This window comes from Podarcis gaigeae, assembly GCF_964106915.1.
Source record: "Podarcis gaigeae genome assembly, chromosome: 13".
Lineage (NCBI taxonomy): Eukaryota > Metazoa > Chordata > Lepidosauria > Squamata > Lacertidae > Podarcis > Podarcis gaigeae.
In genome coordinates, this window is record NC_139689.1 from 47942358 (window position 1) to 47963539 (window position 21182).

A 21182-nucleotide genomic window follows, 5' to 3' on the forward strand; every position below is an offset into this window, starting at 1 on the left:
TCTGTCTCTCTCCTGGTGAAGGTGATCTCAGTGCTATAGCTTGAACCCTAGCTGAAATGGATCAGGATGGACAAAAATCAATGATTTTTTTTTAAAAAATCAAATTTTTAAAAATAAAATGCTTTTGGAGGAAAAAATCTTTCTTAAGTTAGTTTTCTATTTAAGTTATTGTACTTTTCCGTGTATAACAGGCCCCCGTGTATAAGACACCCCCTGTTTTTGGGGACTACAAATTAAGAAACTGGGGGGGGGGATTGCCCAGAGTTGTTGAGCTTTTTTTTTTTTGGGGGGGGGAGGAAATCACTCACTCACCTGGCCAACACTGACAGTAGCACACGTCACAGAAGCCGCCAGTAGTCGCAACAACAGCCAATTGACAGCAGCTCTTGCCGCAGCCACCAAACAGCCAAACAATCACCTCTGACAATCTCCTACTAGCCAAGTGTGAAGCAGTAAAAATGAAAGTGCAACCTTGTGAGCAGAATACTCCACAAGTCTTGGGATCTTTGTGTAATAATTGTGCAAGTCAGTTGCATGTCTGTGCAACTCAAACTTGAGACAAGTGCTGAAGGCACTTCAGGGCTGTCAACCCTTTTCCCAATCCCACTGGGTTCCAATAAGTGCACTAACACTTAACTGTACAGAATAGGCACCTGAATGTAGAAGCAAATCCAAAGGGGTAGTGGGGGAAATAGTAACTGGGATCTGTAAGTCCTTGCCAGTTAACTAAAAAGAGTTCACTGGTTCCAGGCCCTTCTTCCCAGCTGTAAATATTAAGATTATACCAGCAAGAATGAGTCTTTCTATAAAAAATGATTTAAATCAAGTATTGCTGACTAGTGATTTAAATCATGATTTAAATCAAATCCACCCTGAAATGGATCCAGAAATTTGGCATGTGTTCCAGTAGCCCATCTCCTTCATAACTGGAGGCTAGACTGATAGGAACAGGGCATTTCCATTGATGGTGCTTTTCTTTAGATGACCCTCACCAAGGAAGAAGAAGAAGAAGAGTTTGGATTTGATATCCCGCCTTTCACTCCCTTTAAGGAGTCTCAAAGCGGCTAACATTCTCCTTTCCCTTCCTCCCCCACAACAAACACTCTGTGAGGTGAGTGGGGCTGAGAGACTTCAGAGAAGTGTGACTGGCCCAAGGTCACCCAGCAGCTGCATGTGGAGGAGCGGAGACACGAACCCGGTTCCCCAGATTAGGAGACTACCGCTCTTAACCACTACACCACACTGGCTCTCGAAGTTTAGGAGGTAATCTTTTCCCTTACTTTACAGTTATGAGGTTTCAGAAGGTGAGGTATAATTCTGTTTTAATAGAAGTGGGAGATGGTTTTTGTACTTGATTCATTTTTTAAATTGGGGTTTTTCATGGTAACTGCATTTTTGTAAGCTGCTGTGGCGCCCCATAGGCTATTTTGGCAGGGCTTAAATGCAAAAAATATGCTTGCTGGTGCTTTGTGCGTAGCATCTGGGGCTAGTCCCGGTTATATTGCTCAGTCTGCCTGGTTTACAGCAATAGTGTTGGCCCAAGGGATATGGGGTAGGTATAGTGGTGGGTCTTGCGTCCCTCATTTTTCCACGTGGAACCCTGTACACTCACAATGGTAGTTTCTTCCCTGGAATTGTGGACACTTCTTCGCCTCTCCCACACAAAATGCTCTCTTATCTGTCCTCTTCTGCTATGCTGTGCATCTGGGTTGTTGGTGCCCCCTGTCTAACCATGATGCCTCCTGTCTAACCATGGTGAAACTGTGTTATAGTGATGTGATGCTGCTTCATGCTTGCTGATTGAACGTAGCACAGCAGCTACCTATATTGCATGAGCAGAGGGAGGCTTACTTGCATAAACAGAAGGAGGCCTAGCTTGTTCACGTGCCACATTGCTAACATAATCCTGTTCCCTGCTATCTGAAAAACTATTGTGCAAACAGCGTTGCCTATTTCTGCAAAGCTGTGTTCCAATGACTTGCTGTTTAGAGGTACCTCAAACTTTGGATAAAATTTTTGCTTCAGTATTTGGATTTCTTCCTTATTTGCTGGAACCTTGGGTGCAATGTGTAGAAAAACAAGAAGAATAAGCTCTACTTGCTCACTTTTGTCACACCATATTCTAACCCAAGTCACCCAAGCTTTCAGATGTTGGGGCTTTGCTGAAGCTCCAAAAGAAAGGATCAAGTCCCGAGAAGAATGCTAGGAGGAGGAGGGGAGCCAGGTAAGGGGGAAAGGGTGGGGGGGAATGAAGGTTCTCTAGAACTTGTTGCTTCCTCTGCCCACATACCAATCTTTCTTCAAGGCTGGTTGCTTTTAGGGAATCAATAGGTGCTGAAGCATGTAAAACTCTTATCTCTCTCTCTTTGATTGCTGGGTTCAGCAAAGGATCTGAACAGTTGAGAAGTGATGTTCTTGTCATAGCTTCCATGACTCACTGCAAGACATCATATGGAGGCCTGATGTGGAAATTGTCTCTGAGAGGTTGAAGCGGTGCAGAATATGGTGGTCAGGTTGTTAGCCCAAACCCACAATAGTGAGTATATCTCCTGTGGACTTAAAATACTTTCACTGATGACTAGCTTGTTTTCAGGCACAGTTCAGGGTTTGACCTATTACCTGATCCCACACCATTTATTGTAAGAACCACTTTTTTTTTAAAAAAAGCTGCCTGTTAGGTACAATATTAATTGGAGAGCTTCCTCTGATCGTCCCCTGCTTTGCAAATTAGGCAGGTTGCTACCAAAGAGAAGGACCCTTTCTGTGCTTTCCACATGAATTTGGAGCATCTGTCTTTTAGGTGACGGGGAAAGTCCTTCATTCTTGCCCATGCTTCTGGTAGGCTGCTAGTTTTTATTGCTGCTTTGACTGTTGCTAGCTTGGTTTTGCATCTTGAGCGGTATGCTTTATCCTGACAGCTCATATGTCTTTAGCACTGATTTGAATGCTGTTTAAGGCGTTATTATGAATTTTGTGAGCTGTCCGAAATCCTGTAGCAGTAGCTGTGGAAAAGGGGTTATTAAAAGAAGAAGACATAAGTATGATAAAGTGCATTGACCCAAGATTTACCGGTATGTGAACTTATGTGGCACGCAACACTTTGAGACTTTCTACATTGAATTAATTCTTTGAAGAAGGGTATTTCCTTTGCTTTGTTAAGGCCACGGTACTAATCTTTGTTTCTGATGCATTTATTTTTCTTCCTTAATGGGGTTGCAAACTTGTGCCATATTCTTTTTTTAAAAGAAACTCCAGTTTCACTCAGTTACAGCAAAAGCAGTTTTGTGCAGTTGGCAAGTATAGGGGTTGTCACACTGTGGACTAGCTGGGCCTGAGAGAGATTGCGGCCAGGGGCCCCTTTTCTCTGAAAATAAAATAAATGATCACAAGGATTTGGCACAGTGTCAAATAGTTCACTCACTTATTTATGAGATTCTTATCTGTCCCTTCATGTTAAGGTCCCAGGGGCAGTTTACAACAATATAATCAAACAATTAGAATGGTGTATACAATTACAAGAACAATTAAACCAATTCCAAGAGAAAAGAAGCACAGTGTAGGTTAAACAACACAGCAGAGGTTGCCTCCACGAAAATTGCTGTTAAAGGTCATGGGATAAAGGGTTGCATTTCCAGCATATGGTGGAAGCTAGACAACAAGCTTAAAGATTTTAGTACTCCTTCACTAGGGCATTACGTTCCATGTGAAACAACCCATCAAGAAGAACAGAATGCAAAATGTGTGGCTTATTATATGAGTTCTTTCTGCTCTTTGCTGTGACAGTGTGTAATTGTATGAGCTGGTTACCAAATGTCTAGCTTGATGAGTTCACCTCATCCAGGACAGTTGGTTCTCCTATATTTGGAAGTATATATTGGCTGCTGATATAAGCCCGGGCTGGATGATAGCTTACCCATCCAGCTTCAGCTCCAAATATTGATTGGCAGTCTCTCTTCATTGTTAAATTCGGTATGATTTTTGAGGAAAGCCCTTGGTACTTGGGAGAGGGGTGCAAAAGAAGGTGCTTGGCATGTGACAGGCACAGCATCACGTCAGCCACCTCATTGTGCACCCTTTACATCAGCCTTTCTCAACCTTGGGTCTCTCGATGTTGTTGGACTACAACTCCCATCATTCCTAGCCAGCAGGGCCAGTGGTCAGGGATGATGGGAGTTGTAGTTCAAGAACATCTGGGGATCCAGGTTTGAGAAAGGCTGCTTTACACTTTAACAGTATTTTTAACAATGGTAAGAGGGGAGCATGTCCAGAATGCCGTAGCATAGTATCTCTGAAACAGGCATGTATTTTTTCACCAGCAAGTACTGCAATTAAGATACTACTCTGCCGTATTCTTATTTCCTTCTTGGTTAATCTTTGCCAGTGGATTCAATTGGCTGCTCCTGTGGCAGAGCAACATCCTGTCCTTTCCCTTGCACACTGTACTGCAGGGTCAGTTCACCAGGCCTTTTCAGGACAGCAGCATCCGTCATCAGCTTTCTTTGCTTTTCAAAGGCTTGCCGCTGGGACTCTGTTTCAGTTCTCTTTTGTCACTGGACAGGCTGACACTATTTCCACTGAATGAGGACAAAACCTAGATGGAAGCTTTATCCTTACTACCAGGGTGGATACACCCCCCCCCCCAATTTTAGTGATCCCAGGTGTCAGTCTTTTAAAGTAACCGAAATGTCAATATAATCTAAACATGCTTCATTTTATACTTAATTCTTAAAGCTTAATTTATGACTCTGTCAAATGTGCCTCTATCATTCAGTGTGTGAGCGAGAGAAGCATTTATTTTATTTTAAAGCATTGATCATTAGGAACATAGGTAGTTGAGCATGAGCGTGCAGACTAGCAGGGTGAATTGCCTGCCTGGCATGAAGATTGCACATGTTGCTGGTCACCAAGTAGCAAGGGAGATTGTGCTGCGGCAAAGTCAGAACTTGGGGGCACATTCACACCAATGATAAGGGTAAATGTAGTTGCGAGGTCCTGGTAGCCAAATTTAGGTTGCTAGGTAGAATGCTGAAAGCCAGAACCTCCAAGGTATGCATGGATGAGACAGTGGTGCTGGGAGGAGGGGTTTGGATTTATTAGTCACTGGGGAACATTCTGGGGCAAGACAGGCCTGTACAAAAGTGATAGGCTCCACTTGAACTGGGCTTGGAGCAGACTGTTGGCATTTAAAATAAAATAGGTGGCATAGCAACGTTTAAACTGATTTGCAGTGAAAGGCAATGGGACCTGAGGGATGAAGATGATAAATGGGAGAATATTTAAATGGGGTGGCAGCAAACTCAGCACTGTGAGTGCCGGGGCGCAGGACAGTAATTCAGAGAAGCCAAAGCGCCGCAAATCAAAATGCAAGCGCCAAAGACACTTCAAGAGAGAGACTCTGTGCAAGTGTTTATATGCTAATGCTAGAAGCTCCCAAGCCAAGATGGGTGAACTGTAGTGCTTGCTTTTAAAAGGTGGCATTGATATAGTTGGTATTACAGAAGCCTGGTGGAGCAGAGAGAACCAGTGGGAGACAGATATCTCTGGACGTAAACTCTACAGGAGGGCAGAGAAGGACGTGTTGCTCTGTACATCCTCATCCTCAGGAGAGGTTTTTCGGGGAGTGTTGAAAGACAGTAGGAAAGTCAGTGTACGTGAGCTTTTCTCTGGATCCAACTCAATATCTTTTCAACAACTTTTTCAATTGTGCTTTGACTGATTGTGATCAGGTATTCTTGCTTTAAAAACAAAACAAAACAAAATAAAATAAAATAAAAGCATGAGTTCATTGGTCAACTGGTGCAAGGATTGCTCTTTAAATGTTCTTGAAGCATTTCTTGAAAGTATCTCAGTAACCAACAGGCAGAAGGACTGTGGTCTACTTTCTGCCATCCCTGATTCTGAGTTACTTTTAAACTGACTCTGATAGTCTTGTGTGCATTTATCATTGTGAGTGTTACATGTCATTCTGCAATATCATCAGTTGATTTTAACCACTTGTAAATCTGTTGTGTTTTATCCTCAAAAAATTATCTTTTACAGGAGAGGTCATCGCAGCTTTAACACTACTGAAGCAAAATATGGAATGGGTTTCACTGGTGACTGAATCCGGCCAAACAAACAGTATTGACAGTAGCTTGAAAATCACCAGTTAGCAGTTTCTTCACGCTCCAACACTGCACAGCACTTTCCAGAGAGAACGCATTGTGTGCAAGAAATCTGCTTTACAAATCTGTCCTGGTACCCTACAGCTTTGTCCGGTTAAACACTTACAGAAGGCGAGAGAGAACCCAGAGAAACATGGAGGAATACCTGTGGATGGTTATTGTCGGTTTTATAATTGCTTTTATTTTGGCATTCTCGGTTGGGGCAAATGATGTTGCCAATTCTTTTGGTACTGCCGTGGGCTCTGGTGTGGTTACTTTGCGCCAGGCCTGCATTCTTGCTTCAATTTTTGAAACGACTGGCTCAGTGTTACTAGGAGCAAAAGTAGGCGAAACGATTCGTAAAGGTATCATTGATGTGAACCTGTACAACAGCACTGTGGAACTACTGATGGCAGGAGAAGTCAGCGCAATGGTTGGTGAGTAACTTTCGTTTTATATTCAATGTCAGTTTTTTCAAGCAGTTTTGTGCTTTTCCAGTCCTGTTAAGAAATGTGACCAAAGCCTTTTGACAAATAGTAATACAGCAGCTTGAGTCTTGGACACTAATATTTCTGAATGTGCAAATTTGCTTTTCGCTATTGTTAGGAACTGCCAGGGTTGATGTAGAATCTACCCTATAAAGATGTTTCACTGCTGAACTCTCAACCATGCTTAAGAATCTGGGACCTGGTGATCCCTCTCTTCTCCTGTACAAATTCCACCAGCTCCCCTCCCCCCCACTGGTACCACAAATGACTGAAGATTATTCTAACCAGGTTCATCTTAAACAGAATATCAAATAAGGGTTTAGAGATAACTAAAAGAATCTGGTTAGCGTTGGCTACAAATAAAATCAGTGCTTTCATGGTGAGAGGGAACTTTCATGCCCTTTGCTGCTTCTTTATTAACCAAGTTTAAAGGATTGGGGATGCTAACATCTGCTTCAGTTCTTAGCAAGGCTGCTAGCCTTTTATTACTTCAGTAGAAATATACCATGTGCATTGTACTGCATATAACATCAAACTATTAAAATAAATGCTTGTGTTTATTTTGACATGGGTATTAAAATTGTGTGCAAAAACAGAGAAAGATGACACGATTGTGCAGTTTTCAAAAGGATGATCTTAATAGGATGACAGAAGAGGTTTTTTGGTAGCCCCCTGCCCCCAGCCCAATCCAAAATAAAGCTCAGGAGCAAAAGAGTTTCCATAGCTTGTGGTCTCACTGGCTAATGCCAGTTTGGAGATATGTGATGTTCCAACAAAATACATGAAGGGAAAGGGTGAAGAATAGAAAGAGTTGGATAAGTCCAGCTGTCACCTCTCTGGACTGGCTAATAAATTAATGGCTCCTACTTCCACAGAAAAAAATCTCATCTGCTCTGAAAAGATATGATTGATCAGTGTGCCGCAGCTTCATTTGCTCTTCTTTAAACTTCTAGCTGTTTGCATTTATAACCAGACAGGATGGCAAGTTTGTATGTTAATTATGCACACTTGATTGAAAAGCCCATTAGATCCTACTCTTTGTCCCTGGGATCTAGCGGACGTTCTTGTATACACTCTAGAAATCAAAGGCCTAACTAATATCGGATGATCATATATCAGCTTATTAAGCCGAGACATGTGTGGGTCTTTTGCCCACACAGGCAGCCTCTTTGCTCAAACTACAAAAAACCCAAGAAGCCTCTGTTATCCATAGTTTGCTCTTTTGTCTGAAATGAGAATCTTTGGTTACCAGTGTCAAAACACGTCAAGATAAACCACTGTTTGAAGTTGGTTTTCCCATCCTGGCTTGTTCTGAAGCTGGGACCCGTATTTTCCCAGTTCAGATGAATGAATGAATTTATTAATACGGTCACAGACCAGCGTCAACACACACAATATCACAGATCATAAAAAAAAACACAGAAATACAAGGGAAAATATGAATATAACAAGGCTTTAAATATAAAAATTAAAATTAATTGTTAGCGTGTCCCCTGTAATTAACATTTAGGGGTTTGAACATTATGGGATACCACTTGCTTCCTGCGATTGATTGCAGAAGCACAGAATTTAGCTACATTTAATGTAGTCTTGGGATTCTTGTCCTCTAGCAGTAGTTTTAAACTATGGTATTCCGATTCTTTCCTGGACTTTTGCAAAACAGGTGTAATAAAAGTCAAACGTATATCCTCATAAAGACGACAACGTAATAGTACATGTGAAGCAGTTTCAACTTCCAACGAGCCACAAGGACAGACCCGTGCTGTGTATGGTTTACCCTCCAATCTGCCCCAGTTCAGATGAAATGAGGAGCTATTGCTACTGAAAGACTTGTGCATATTTCTGCTTAGTAAGCTAAAGTAATATTCATCTGAACTGGCTCATTGGTTTGCATATGTAAATCCTTATCAGGATTGGCTCCCACTGTGCCTGGGATCACAGTTTCACTGGTTATTAGGATGCTCTCACCTTCCCTTCTCCTGTTAGTCAGAAGTCACATCCTCTTGACTCCTTGCTGTGCACAGAGAATGCCAAAATGAACACCGGGATATAGTTCTTGAGAGCTGCTGTCACGCGGGATGATACGCTTTCTGTCTCTCAAATTGCAAGTCCTAGATTCTTCTGTAAAAGTGCATTTTTTCCTCTTCCTGTTTATAGGGAAGACCTTGTGCTGGCAGCTAACTGTCAATATTGCTTGCTCTGCTTCTGATTGGCTACACCAAATATCACAAGATTATGGACACCTGACATAGATGCAGGGAAACGATATTGCCTAAGCTGTCCAGAGTGGCTGGGGCAGCCCAGTCAGATGGGTGGGGTACAAGTCTTCTTCTTCTTCTTCTTCGTCTTCTTCTTCTTCTAGAAAAAGAGGTGCCAGAACTCACCATGAATGCCTCTCACACTAGAGCCAGTGTGGTGTAGTGGTTAGGAGCAGCTTAGTCATGCTGGCCACATGACCCAGAAGGTGTACGCTGGCTCCCTCGGCCAATAAAGCGAGATGAGCGCCACAACCCCAGAGTCGGCCACGACTGGACCTAATGGTCAGGGCTCCCTTTACCTTTACCTTTATGCACATTTCTACTGTGGTGCAATGGATCAGTATGCCTTGCTGTTAACCGGAAGGTTGATGGTTCAATCACACCCAGGCATGTCTGTGGGCAGGATTCCAGAGGTTTGGATTAGATGACTCTCAGGGTCCCTGAGAGCCAGTGTGGTGTAGTGGTTAAGAGTGGTGGACTCGTAATCAGGGGAACCAGGTTTGCGTCTCCGCTCCTCCACATGCAGCTGCTGGGTGACCTTGGGCTAGTCACACTTCTTTGAAGTCTCTCAGCCCCACTCACCTCACAGAGTGTTTGTTGTGGGGGAGGAAGGGAAAGGAGAATGTTAGCTGCTTTGAGACTCCTTTGGGTAGTGATAAAGTGGAATATCAAATCCAAACTACTCTTCTTCTTCTTCTTCTTCTTCTTCTTCTTCTTCTTCTTCTTCTTCTTCTTCTTCTCCTTCTCCTTCTCCTTCTCCTTCTCCTTCTCCTTCTCCTTCTCCTTCTCCTTCTCCTTCTCCTTCTTCTCCTTCTCCTTCTCCTTCTCCTTCTCTTTCTCCTCCTCCTCCTCCTCCTCCTCTTGTTCTCTTATAATGGCAGTGGTGCCCACCTGAGAGCTGAGTTCTGACTGAAAACAAGCCCTGGCTACACCACACTCAGTAGCACATGCACTAAATAACTAGTGAAACTGTGATCCTGGGCAGTGTGGATGGAGGTCCTGGACTGCCCAGACAACAAGACCCCCCCTCTCAGCCTTGCTGATGTGGTCCAAAGGAAAGCAGAGCAATATGTTTGACACCTGCTTGGCTGCAGGAGTTATCGGAATGAGGCGTACAAGGTGCCATCCAACCATCTTAGGGACTCCATACCTGATTTGTGTAGGGTTTACTCCTTAGCCTTTTCTTCTCCTGAAGATATACCACAAGGCGGTGGACATTGAGGATCAGATTTTTCCTTCTCCTAGATGGGCTCCTGGGTTGACGAGCCCCATCTGCCCCTCACTTCCCTCTACAGCATGTTCAGAAACCACCTTCTTGACCTTTGGGCCTGCTATTGGTCTCGTCCGCTCAATCCACCGGAGCCTGTTTTTGCATGCAGGGGAAGTCCCTAACTCACCAAGGGTTTAAGACCCATCAGCTATCCTCACCTAGCTTGCTGGCCAGTTGAAGCCATCCCCAGGGTGTGGCCACATACTGATAGCTTTTAAGAGCCACAGGTGAGAAGTGAGTGCAGGGTGGGGACTAAAGCAGGACAAACTACCCCAGAAGGAGCACAATGTGTCCCTCACCTGAGGGTACCACCCCTCGCCAGAAAAACTTGAAGTGTGGTTTTCGGAAAAGTGAGTTTCTGTCCTATTGTTCGGATTCCCTTTCCCTGCACTTTCCATTGGGGGAATCCTGCACATTTTACTGGCAAGCTGAGAGGGCAGGGTATATGACCACACCATTTTCTGTCCCCTCTCAGTATCAGGTTGATTGTGTCTCCCTCTCCTTGATCCATGTGCAAAGCTTCTCCCCTCAAGGAGCCTCTTTTGCACCCTTCCCCAGCTTCACCGTTCCCCAGGAACTTGGCAGCAGTAGCTTTAAGAGCCTTTGCAACTGCAGTCTCCAGTCCTGACCCTACAAATATGTTCCAAATACTACCCGGTCTGCCAGATTCTGCAGATTTTCAAGGAACAAGTTTTGTTTTGTGAGCTGGTTAGGTAGAAACGCTGGAATGGATTTTTGTGTGGTGTTGAAAACAAATAAAAAACCAAAAAACCAAATTCCTAGACTGAGTACGGGTGCATAAGCACCACATTCCTCCATCCTAAGTGTGTAGCAAGAAAACAGGGTGGAGTGGGTGGAGAAAGAATTGTGAACAAAAATTGCATAGTTTCTAAGAAAGTTGAAAGGGGCTGTGTCTAGTTTCAACATAGAATTTTGGGGCTTGTGTGTACGCAAGATGTACAGTCACCTACTTGTCCTAGCCCTTAATTTGAAACGTGAACGGCTGTTGGAGACTGCAGTTTCTCATTAATATTTGGAGGGAAATGCAGTCTGCACATGCTCAGAGCCTGAGTTCAGCTCATTTCTGATGGTCACCTGTTGGTCACCATAGGCAACCAAATGAGTAATTACTTGTGAAGAAGGCGCAGCAGAGACTGTACTTTTTGAGAATTCTAAGGAAAAACCATCTTCCGCAGAAACTGCTGCTTGCCTTCTATCACTGTGCCATTGAGAGCGTGCTCACTTATGGCTTATGTGTGTGGTACGGAAGCTGTACTACCCAGGACAGGATGGGGTTGGGCAGAGTTGTTAAGGCAGCAGAGAGCATTGTTGGCTGCCCACTCTCCACCTTAGAGCAGATTTATGCCACAAGATGCCATAGGAAGGCACTGGACATAGTAAAAGATCCATCGCATCCTGGTCACTGTCTCTTCGAGCTCCTGCCATCGGGACGGAGATACAGGACGATGAAGACAAGAATGAGCCGTCTTAAGAACAGCTTCTTCTCCAGAGCAATCTTGGCCCTGAATGGGAAGCCTGGACTTTGAAAGTCATCTAATCTTCCTTACTGTACTATACTGTATTGTTTTAATTAGTGTTTTTATGGAGCAGTCAAGTAATTTCGTTGTCCCCGAGAGGGGGCAATGACAATAAAGATATTATTATTATTATTATTATTATTATTATTACTTATTTTCTCTACTTTTTAAAAAATAACTGGATAATCCTGAGATTTTATTGGGATTGGAGTACAGGAGATCCAGCCAGTCAAACATTGTTTGGCCACTTTGTTGAGTATGACCTGCTTTGCACATCCCTGTATTTGGTAGTTTTTAACGTTTGATGTTTTGCTGTGTTTTTATTATGGTGGAGTAACTGGGACAACCCAGTCAGATGGGCTAGGTGTAAGTAATTTCTTACTGTATTATTATTATTATTATTATTATTATTAAGCACATTGGTGCACACTGATGAAATTGTGGACACTTTGCTCTATTCATTCTGCTGCTGCACTGCTAATAATCAAGTAATGTTATGACTTGTGCTGTCTGAACCTGGTTTGTTCTTTTCCAAATAAACCACAAAGAACAAATCCTGACTTACGCTCAAGGTTTGAAGGAAAATGAACAATGAGATTGAGTTTGGGTTACATAACAAGCTAGACTATAGCTTTTTTACATTCAACCACAGTTTATTTTAACTATGGCTTATTGTGATGTACGAACCAGGTCTATGTGTAGATTTGGTCTCAAATATTATGTGAATACAAAAACACTGCTTTTCATTGTTTCACAACCTTGTAAAAGGCGATTAGTGCACACATGGAAATACAGAGGTCTGAATGCCAGAGGCATGCAGTTTGTTAACTTGTGCATTTAGTAATATTGAAAACACTTTCTGTCATTCTGGCCAGGTGACAATTTAAGGTGCGCTTGTGTATGCTTTGTCCTGTGCTCGTGAAGAGAACTGCCCATCTCATCTCAAGGCAGCATGTGGATTATTTGAAAAAAGGCAGAGCTGAGTCAATGTTGGATAGCTGAGCACAAGCAAATCCACACTCATAACAGCAGTAAATATTTTCTACCTAGTTCCAGCTTCGCTGCATGTATGAGATCCACAATTTTTTAGCGCCTGCTTCATTGAAGAATCTAAGATCTGTGGCTTCCAAGGGGAACTTTTAAACCAGTCCATCCATGTGTCTCCCTTTTGGAATGCATTCCTCTTGTAGGGCTCAGGGTTGCTTAGTTAGGCTATTCTTAGCCTAAAACAAGTCAATCAAAGGCCTAAATTACACAGCAGGTGGCTTCACTTTGTGGCTTGGAAGGTAGGCCTCAGCTAGGAATAGAAAAGTAAGTAGTTTAGGAACGGAGCGCCAGGAAAGAATTAGTTTTATTCATTGGCTTCCTAAAGGAAGTTGTATGTGGTGCTAATGGCTCGCTCTTAAAAGCAGAATAGATAGGCTCTTCTGGAAGGGAAATTGGGTAAGAGCTTTACCGCTTATAAAGTAATAAATCTTGCTCTGCGCTGTACATGCAACGGCAACTTGCACTGTGCCGCTTTGTGGAGAATTAATTTGGCAAGCCTCAGTGGGAACTTCATTAGGAACCAGACGCTGAGGGCCTCACACTTTGAAGCTGGCACCTACGTCTACAGGTGCTTGAAAGTCCTGCCTAATCTGTTAAAGCACAACTTCAGATTCAGCTTCCCATACATATATTTTAGCTTGCCTAGCGCTTGACAAACCTCCTGTTCCTACAGCCCTGGGCATGCAGCAAAACAAGAGCTTCACCATCCTAGCTGGTGGGCTCTGTTTATCTTGGTAGGTCATAAACTGTGAAGGGTTTTTTTTTAATCATTTGCATCTACTGTTATTAATGTTTGAGGGGCATGTGGCAAGATTGGGGTGTGTGTATTTTTCAATATATTGTGGCATTCTATGATTTTTTGGGGGCGGGTGTGCCATAGATCATAAATTATATCTTATAAAAATACAATCTCCCAGGAAGCTAACATCTGGACCAATATCCTCTTGTTTAAAGAGCACGACTCCAGCATACATTCGTGCCCTTTTAACAGACTGGTAAATTTTCTATTCCAGGCTTTATGCACTCTGATGCTCTTGACAGTTATGATGCAGAGCTTGTACTGAGAGGAATGGATAAATCTTACTAATAAAGCAGTTTTCTTGGCTAAATTTCTGAAAAGTTCAGTTCTATAGCTGAATTATTAACATCTCTCCAGCTAAAGGTACTTTGGTGCCAAAGGAGAACTTGACATATTAAAAAAAAGCCCCCCAAAAACCTTGGTTTGAATCTAATGGGGAATATAAATTTTGTGTTCTTTTAAAAATTAAACAGCAAGTGAAAATATAAAATTACATGAAATCGTTTTCCATTTTCTTTGTCTGTGCATATTGTTCAAAACAGAACAAATAAAGATTGTAGACGGCCGTTGGAAACTTCACCAGTTTTGATAGCTTGCTCTTTCTCTAAAGGACTTGTGCGTATTCCTTCACTTGCAAGACTATCCAGGCACCTTAGAATTCTACTAGTCCAGGTTTCTAAATTGCTATTCCTTGTCCTGTTTTGGGGATTGAAAGCTTAGAATGTAGTGAAGGGGAGGTGAACGGATAGGCTGCAAATGACAGTGTAGCAAAAAACCATTATTCTCAGTATTGGGCTAACATGCGTTAAATAGGGCAGAGGTTCATTAAGGCAAAAGAAGCATTGTGGCCTTTATGCAGTTTAAATCTATTAGGAATACGATTTGTAATGCAAAATAAATAGAAGCAGTGTTGGAGAAAGCTTGTACTTGAGCTCTGTAATCCTTTCCAGAAATGTTTTGTGACCGTCTACGAGCAAAAATATGCCGAAAGACTGGGTTGGTGTGCCCTCAAACAAGAATGCTAACATAAGTGTTTGGCCATTAATGTTTATACTAATTATTTTGTCCCCACTTTAACTTTTAGGCTCTGCTGTTTGGCAGCTGATAGCATCGTTCTTGAAGCTCCCGATCTCTGGAACTCACTGCATTGTCGGTGCCACTATTGGATTCTCATTAGTTGCAATCGGCACAAAAGGAGTTCAATGGATGGAGCTTGTTAAGATTGGTAATTGACATTTCCTTTTATTTGTGAAGGTTTGTGTACAAACATGTATTGACTGAAAATAGCATTACAGAAACATGATCTTACAATTTTGCTATACTTTTGTTTGGGAGCTATAGCCAAATGATTTTGCAAACCTTAGTTTGATATCCTGGTTTGGAGGGCTTCCTGGCCAGTGTAATTGGCCAGTTTGGACATAATAGCAAATTACAATTTGATTAGATCCAGAATAAACGTATTAGGGAAAGAGGTTGAACTCATGGAAGTCTCTGTCTCTGTAGTATGATGACATTCTTTCACAACAAAGGGTTGGTCTGTGACAAAAGAAAAAAGAAAAAAGTTTTATCTCTGGAAATGACAAACATTACAGTGGTACCTCGGGTTAAGTACTTAATTCGTTCCAGAGGTCTGTTCTTAACCTGAAACTGTTCTTAACCTGGAGCACCACTTTAGCTAATGGGGCTCCTGCTGCCGCCGCGCCGCCGGAGCACGATTTCTGTTCTCATCCTGAAGCAAAGTTCTTAACCCGAGGTACTATTTCTGGGTTAGCGGAGTCTGTAACCTGAAGCGTCTGTAACCTGAAGCGTATGTAACCTGAGGTACCACTGTATCTCACATGTCCTGGGATCTGATTTCTAAACCAGATTTGGAGATCTCCCCCAATTCTTCCCATTCCTGTAATCCTATTTAGCCCTAATTCAGATGGCTGAAGTAGAATCCCTCTTCAAGTCATGGTTTTACAGCATAGTTTCAAGCAGTCCTGATACCACAGTATCTGAACTGAGGAATAAACCATATCAAATCGCAGAAGGGAGGAAGAAGCATGCAAGTGCCCCAAGTACAGTTTGGAAATCGGGTTCCGTGAAGTTTGAACTGAGCTCATGTGCACTTTAAATACTGACATGGAGAGAGATAACAGAGCTGTTATGGCTGCTTTCCTGGGACCACTGGAAGTCAAGCTCTTGTTTCACGTCTGTTTTATTTCTCGGTTTTTAAATCCACCCCAAAGTTATGTGAGAATTGATAGCTTTACATTTCTAATTAAAGTGATCACAGCTAATATTTCAAAGCTTAATGTGCTGTGCATGCTTGTTGGGGACATGCACATTTCTTAATCCCTCCAGAGCTGCAAGCCATTTGACCTAAAGTAGAATTCCTTTATTTTTAATTCAGTGTATTTGTGCTGAAAAATAACACAAATTTAAATGACACCTGAAGCTGTGGTGTTCCAAAGTAATCTGTGTTGGTGTTAGACCATCATTAGGGGCATAACCATGGGTTTTCCTACTGCGTTCAGCAGAATGTTCTTTGTATTTTAAAAGACATACAGAACAGGCATGATAGCAATCATTCTTAAAAACTTGAGTTTTTCTTACGAATTAAACTTTTGTAACTCCCTTGTGTAGTTTGGGACTTGCAAAAATGCTCAATTCTCTCTTAAATGCCAATGTTATCTATAGAGTATCCAGTACTGAGTTGAATGATTTTTCTATCATCACTGTCTCGTTTCTATAGATTTTTATTTTTCAAATAATGGGTGAGTGGGTGAGGAGATGCAATTTTTACGTTCACTTTAACAGCTGGTAAGCCTTTCAGGGGAAAATATGCTAAATATCCAGCTAAAAATATTCCCTTCTCATGCAGTTTCGCACAGAACACATTGAAATCAATGAGACTTAAACATGCCTAATTCCAGGAGGATTGTGAGTTGGCGCACAATTTTTTCTTCTAACCTGTATGCCAACTTTTTTTGCAGTATCCAGGATCAATAAAAAATAACGTGGATTGTCAAAAGCTTATAATATTTTTATTGGATAGGATTTTAGCACAATTGTAAATTATGTGTTTTCAATCTTTTCTTCTTGTTTTGCTTTTATTCAGTTGCTTCTTGGTTTATCTCCCCATTGTTATCTGGTATGATGTCTGGTGTGCTGTTTCTGCTGATTAGATTCTTCATCTTAAATAAGGTTAGTGGCGAAATTTGTGCTTCCTGTTTTTGTTGCCGGTAAGACTGTAATGTAAGTGACAAATAGACTTTGCTGTTCTTCACCGCCAGTTACCCACCACATACTCTCAAAATGCACTCCAGAGGCTGTCATATGCCCTATTCCCTTAGTAATCTCAGTGCCTGTAGATTTTCTTTAAAGTCTGCAGAAGGTACATTTACTTATTCATGTTTCAAAGTGTAGTTCATGAATGCTAAGTTCATCTTGAAATGGCTTGAGATTCATGCAAGTTATGAGTTCCTAGGGTTCCATTGGGTTCTAGTGTTCCACCAAAAATGGAAGTCAAGGTGTTAGTGTGTAAATGAGGCTGGATTTTTACTAATGGTTCTTAATGGATTATGTGGATCAAAGTAAACAGGCTGCGGTGTGGTACACAGGTGATAGTGGGCAAAACCTGCCCCAGGCAGGGGAGTCGCCCCAAGGAGATTTAGCCCTCATTTTATTTTGTTCCCCATTTTATTTACTCCCATGTAATCAAATCGCTCTGTTCACTTATTTCAGGGAACAGTAAAGGGTTTTTTTGTGGGGGCAAAACCCATTTGCTACCCCAATATTGGTTCAGCCTCTGCTAAGTGGTACTGTTTGTGATGTGCCACTGTGCACAGAGATGCATTCCTACACATAACATGCATCTTCCCAGTAAATAGGCCCACCCTCCATACATCACCTGCCACAGTCACTAGCATTTTCTAATGTCATTGTTTTTGGGTTTTCCCCGAATTTTTTTTTATTGCTTTTCAACATTTATCACAAAATAACATGACAAATTACACAACAAAGAAAACACAGACACCACCACACTATAATAAACTAAACAGACAAGAAAAAAAGATTGTCTCTTCAAATATCCAACTTTCATCACATTGATGACTGACTTCCTTGAATCTCATTATATCACCTTTATAACAGTTCTCCAAGTTCATATTTCTAATAATATTAACTCCTTTCATTTACTAACCTCTTTTCCTTTATTAATATTCTAATCCATAATATTTACTACCACGTATCCTTATTCTACCCCTAAGCCTATTTGTCTCTTCCAAGGATTTTCTATTTATCTAATGTCATTGTTAAAATGGGTTTTGGGATGGCTGCCCCGTTGTTTTGCCTTTTGAAATTTAAATTGTTCAGCGGCAGTCAAGACACCCAGGACACAATTTTAATCAGATGCACCATGTGTTCAAAGAGCAAAATTATTTTTGCCGTAAGTTTAGTAAATGGTTAAAATATTGAGCTCCCATCGTGTAAGGTTCTCAGGAAAGATGCAGACATTTTGTAAAGCCCTAAAGGGACTCAAATCAGTCATGAGGTTTCAGTAGCCTGTGCTAAGGACATCGGCACCCAAGTGATAAATTCATGGGTTCTAATTATGGAATTTGAATTTGCCTGAAAGCCAATGGTGTTTTGAAATTAGAGAGTGACATGCATAAGTCGAAATGACAGTAGGTTGCATGTCTAGCCCTCTTCTGGACTAGATCTGTCCCCAGAAGCAAATGTATGGGAGGAGAGCTGAAAGAAAACACATCATTTTGCTTCTTACTCCCACTGATCATGAGTTGCCATTTCTCACTTTCCCAGTTCCTTTTTTCTTATTTTAATATTGCAGAGAGCTAACAAGGACTCTGGAATGACTCTAAAACTGAAACGTAATGCACAGCTACAAGCTGTAGAGGATAACAAATATATGCCACTGTTTGTGCAAGGCTTCTCTCTGTTGACTAAATAAAGAAAAGTTTATCAACTGCACCTACAATTCAGAGTCTGAAACCGTTCTATTCGTTGCTGAGTTGCTTTAGGTGTGGGCATCTGTCTAGCAGCGTTGAAGCACCCAGAGATCAGTGTGTGCTTTCAGCACTGAAATGCAACCCATTTTAGTGGAACACTGCTACATCGCTCATCAGAAATGCCTGTAAAACATTCCTCTCCCCTTTCAAATTGCCAAAGCTTCAGAATAAGAGGCTGTGAAACTGTAAACAGAAATTATCCACTCAGGAAATCAAAACAAAGGATTGCAACCTCTTTCTGTAACCCTGATCTGATTGCCTGTGATATCCACAACTTTGATGTCCTGTAACATTTTTTCTCAATAGCTACTTATAGCCACACAAAGTCCCTATTTCAAAAAGTTGCTTCCAACCTTTAGAAATGCTGGTGAAAATCTTACTATGTTACTAGAAGCTGTGCCCCAGTCTTTGCGTTTGCCAACTCCCCTGTCACTTTTTCTCGCTCTATTCAAACCTCTGCCATTGTTTAAAATCACTACCCCCAGTTTCCTTTGCTCAAACTTCTGCAGTTGTTTAAAAACCTGTCCTCTCTTTTGCTCTCTGCCACCATGACTTCATTCAAATTGAGGGTTGTGATGATAATAGGCATCATCTCACTTATGCACAATGATATATGTCCACGGTGCTGGGAAACAACCAGCCAAACAAAGAAATAAATTCAAACCAGGAAACGACGGGAGAGGCCTCGTGGCTCACAAGGAGACCCTCTCCAGAGTCCAAAGAGGATTTTAGTGAGGGCGGAGGAAGTCCCAAAGAGACTGGAGGCGCAGCAGGGCTTTTGTTTCCGCTGCTCAGCCTCCCCGCCTAGCAGCTGACACGTGCGGTAGTGCAGCAGCAGTGGCGCTTTTCTGCACATTCTCCAGACTCCAGATGGCTCTGGAGCTTCAATTCTAGTTGAAGTGAGAGTTGTGTAGAGAGAGAGAGCTGAAGAGTAGGAAGAGGCTTTTAAGAGGGCGCTTCCCACTTACGCAATTTTTTACTTACGCACCCGGGGCCCTGGAACGTAACCCCCACATAAGTGGGGCGGGAGACGCCTGTACACTACAAACCCTCCAGTGAGGGCTGATTGTTGATAGCCTTGCATTTTCATGTCCATAGGGAGGCAACGTTAAATGTTTATTTCAAAGTCCCTCGATGTTTAAAGTTTTAGCACAATTAATTTTTAAATGAAGAGTTAATATGGTGGACAGATCCAGTATCCAGTGACTGTACTTACCCATGAGGAGCTAAACAACATTTACTCCCATGGTTCATTTTATTTCATTGGAATCTGTGGTTAATCTTAACTGCGGCTGGATTGAAACAAGCCAACTTCAATTGGAATAAAAAATATGTCTCTTTTAGGAGCACAGGGAACTACCATACTGAGTCAGACCATTGGGTCCGTCTAGCTCAGCAAACGCCAGGTAGTGAACCTGAGACGTTCTTCATGCAAACAGATACTCTGCCAATGAGCTTATGGTCCTTCCCTTAGGGCTATTTTGCTTGCTTGCTTGCTTGCTTGAACTTCCAGTTAAACAAATTCATTAAAAAGAGAGGTGGATTTCCTGGCAGCCTGTGTTCTTGCCATCAAACCTGGAGGAAAGCAAGGGATAGCGTGGTGCATGCAGGGATACTGAAAGTTCTTGCAGACCAGCCCCGAAGAAGCATTTATTCTTTGTGATTCCACTCCTGCCAGCAATTACTGCATAAGGACAGTGAACATAGATTTCTGTTTTGCTGTGATACTGATATGTAGTTTGGCAGCCTGCCTCCTGCTCTAATCAAAACACTCCCTTGGTTATGAGGCAAGGAAGGGTAAAGCTCATAGACCTCCTGATAATTTCCCTTTCCTGCCAATTCTCCCTAGGGAGGCAAAGTGCTTTAATCTTTCTATCTCCTAACAAGATAATTTTCTACACTCTAAAACTGTGTGCGTCTCTAAATGGGCAAACCAGTGAGAGGGAATGACAGACTAGGGAACAGAACGGACTCATAAGGGATAGAACTCAGACTGTCAGATCCTGTCTGCCTAGACATCTGTCTGTACTCTTTCCCCAGGATCTAGTGCAACCATTTTCACAATTGTTTATTACTCATGGAAATAGGGGCTCTGTCTAGCAATAGGGTGACAGTTGTGTTTCTGTGCGTCTGTTACAATATTTGTTTGGGCATTGTTGCCTCTTACAGTGGGGACAACAGAACCAGCTGAAGGTGCCTCTTACAGTTTTAACTCATCCATCCGTTTGCTGTTGTCTGTCGTCATTTTTTAATTGGGGGCTGATTTCAGAATTCAGAAGCCACGTTTTTCTTTTTTGCTTTGTGCCATATTTGGGTAATAAAGGCTGGACTTTTGCTAGGATTTTTGAGTTGAATTTTTGGACTGACTGTAACTGATGCAGTATCTCCAAAGCTGTGATATTTTATCTTCTCTTATTCTTTATACAGGAAGACCCTGTGCCCAATGGTCTTCGAGCCCTTCCAGTCTTCTACGCTGCTACAATAACAATTAATGTATTCTCTATAATGTATACAGGTGCCCCTGGTGAGTATTATCTGACTTACGATGTCCACTATGTTACATGTCGGCTGTAGTAAAACACTCTATGAAGAAGGACAAAGGCTTCAAAAATTACCAAATGTAATAA

General features: G+C 42.1%; 1 protein-coding gene across 13 annotated transcripts in view; it reads left to right on the plus strand.

The window, feature by feature from the left end:
• SLC20A2 (solute carrier family 20 member 2) overlaps positions 1-21182 on the plus strand; it is an 88936-nt gene that overhangs the window by 40305 nt on the left and 27449 nt on the right. For all 13 annotated transcript variants that reach the window (XR_014557445.1, XR_014557446.1, XM_083709394.1 and 10 more), the window contains exons 2-5: positions 6040-6580; positions 14628-14768; positions 16647-16732; positions 20983-21079. Coding sequence is in view for 11 of the 13 variants with exons in the window: in XM_083709394.1 (XP_083565520.1) it covers positions 6298-6580; positions 14628-14768; positions 16647-16732; positions 20983-21079 (607 nt within the window). In the remaining 2 variants the exon portion in view is untranslated. The remainder of the gene's footprint in view (positions 1-6039; positions 6581-14627; positions 14769-16646; positions 16733-20982; positions 21080-21182) is intronic.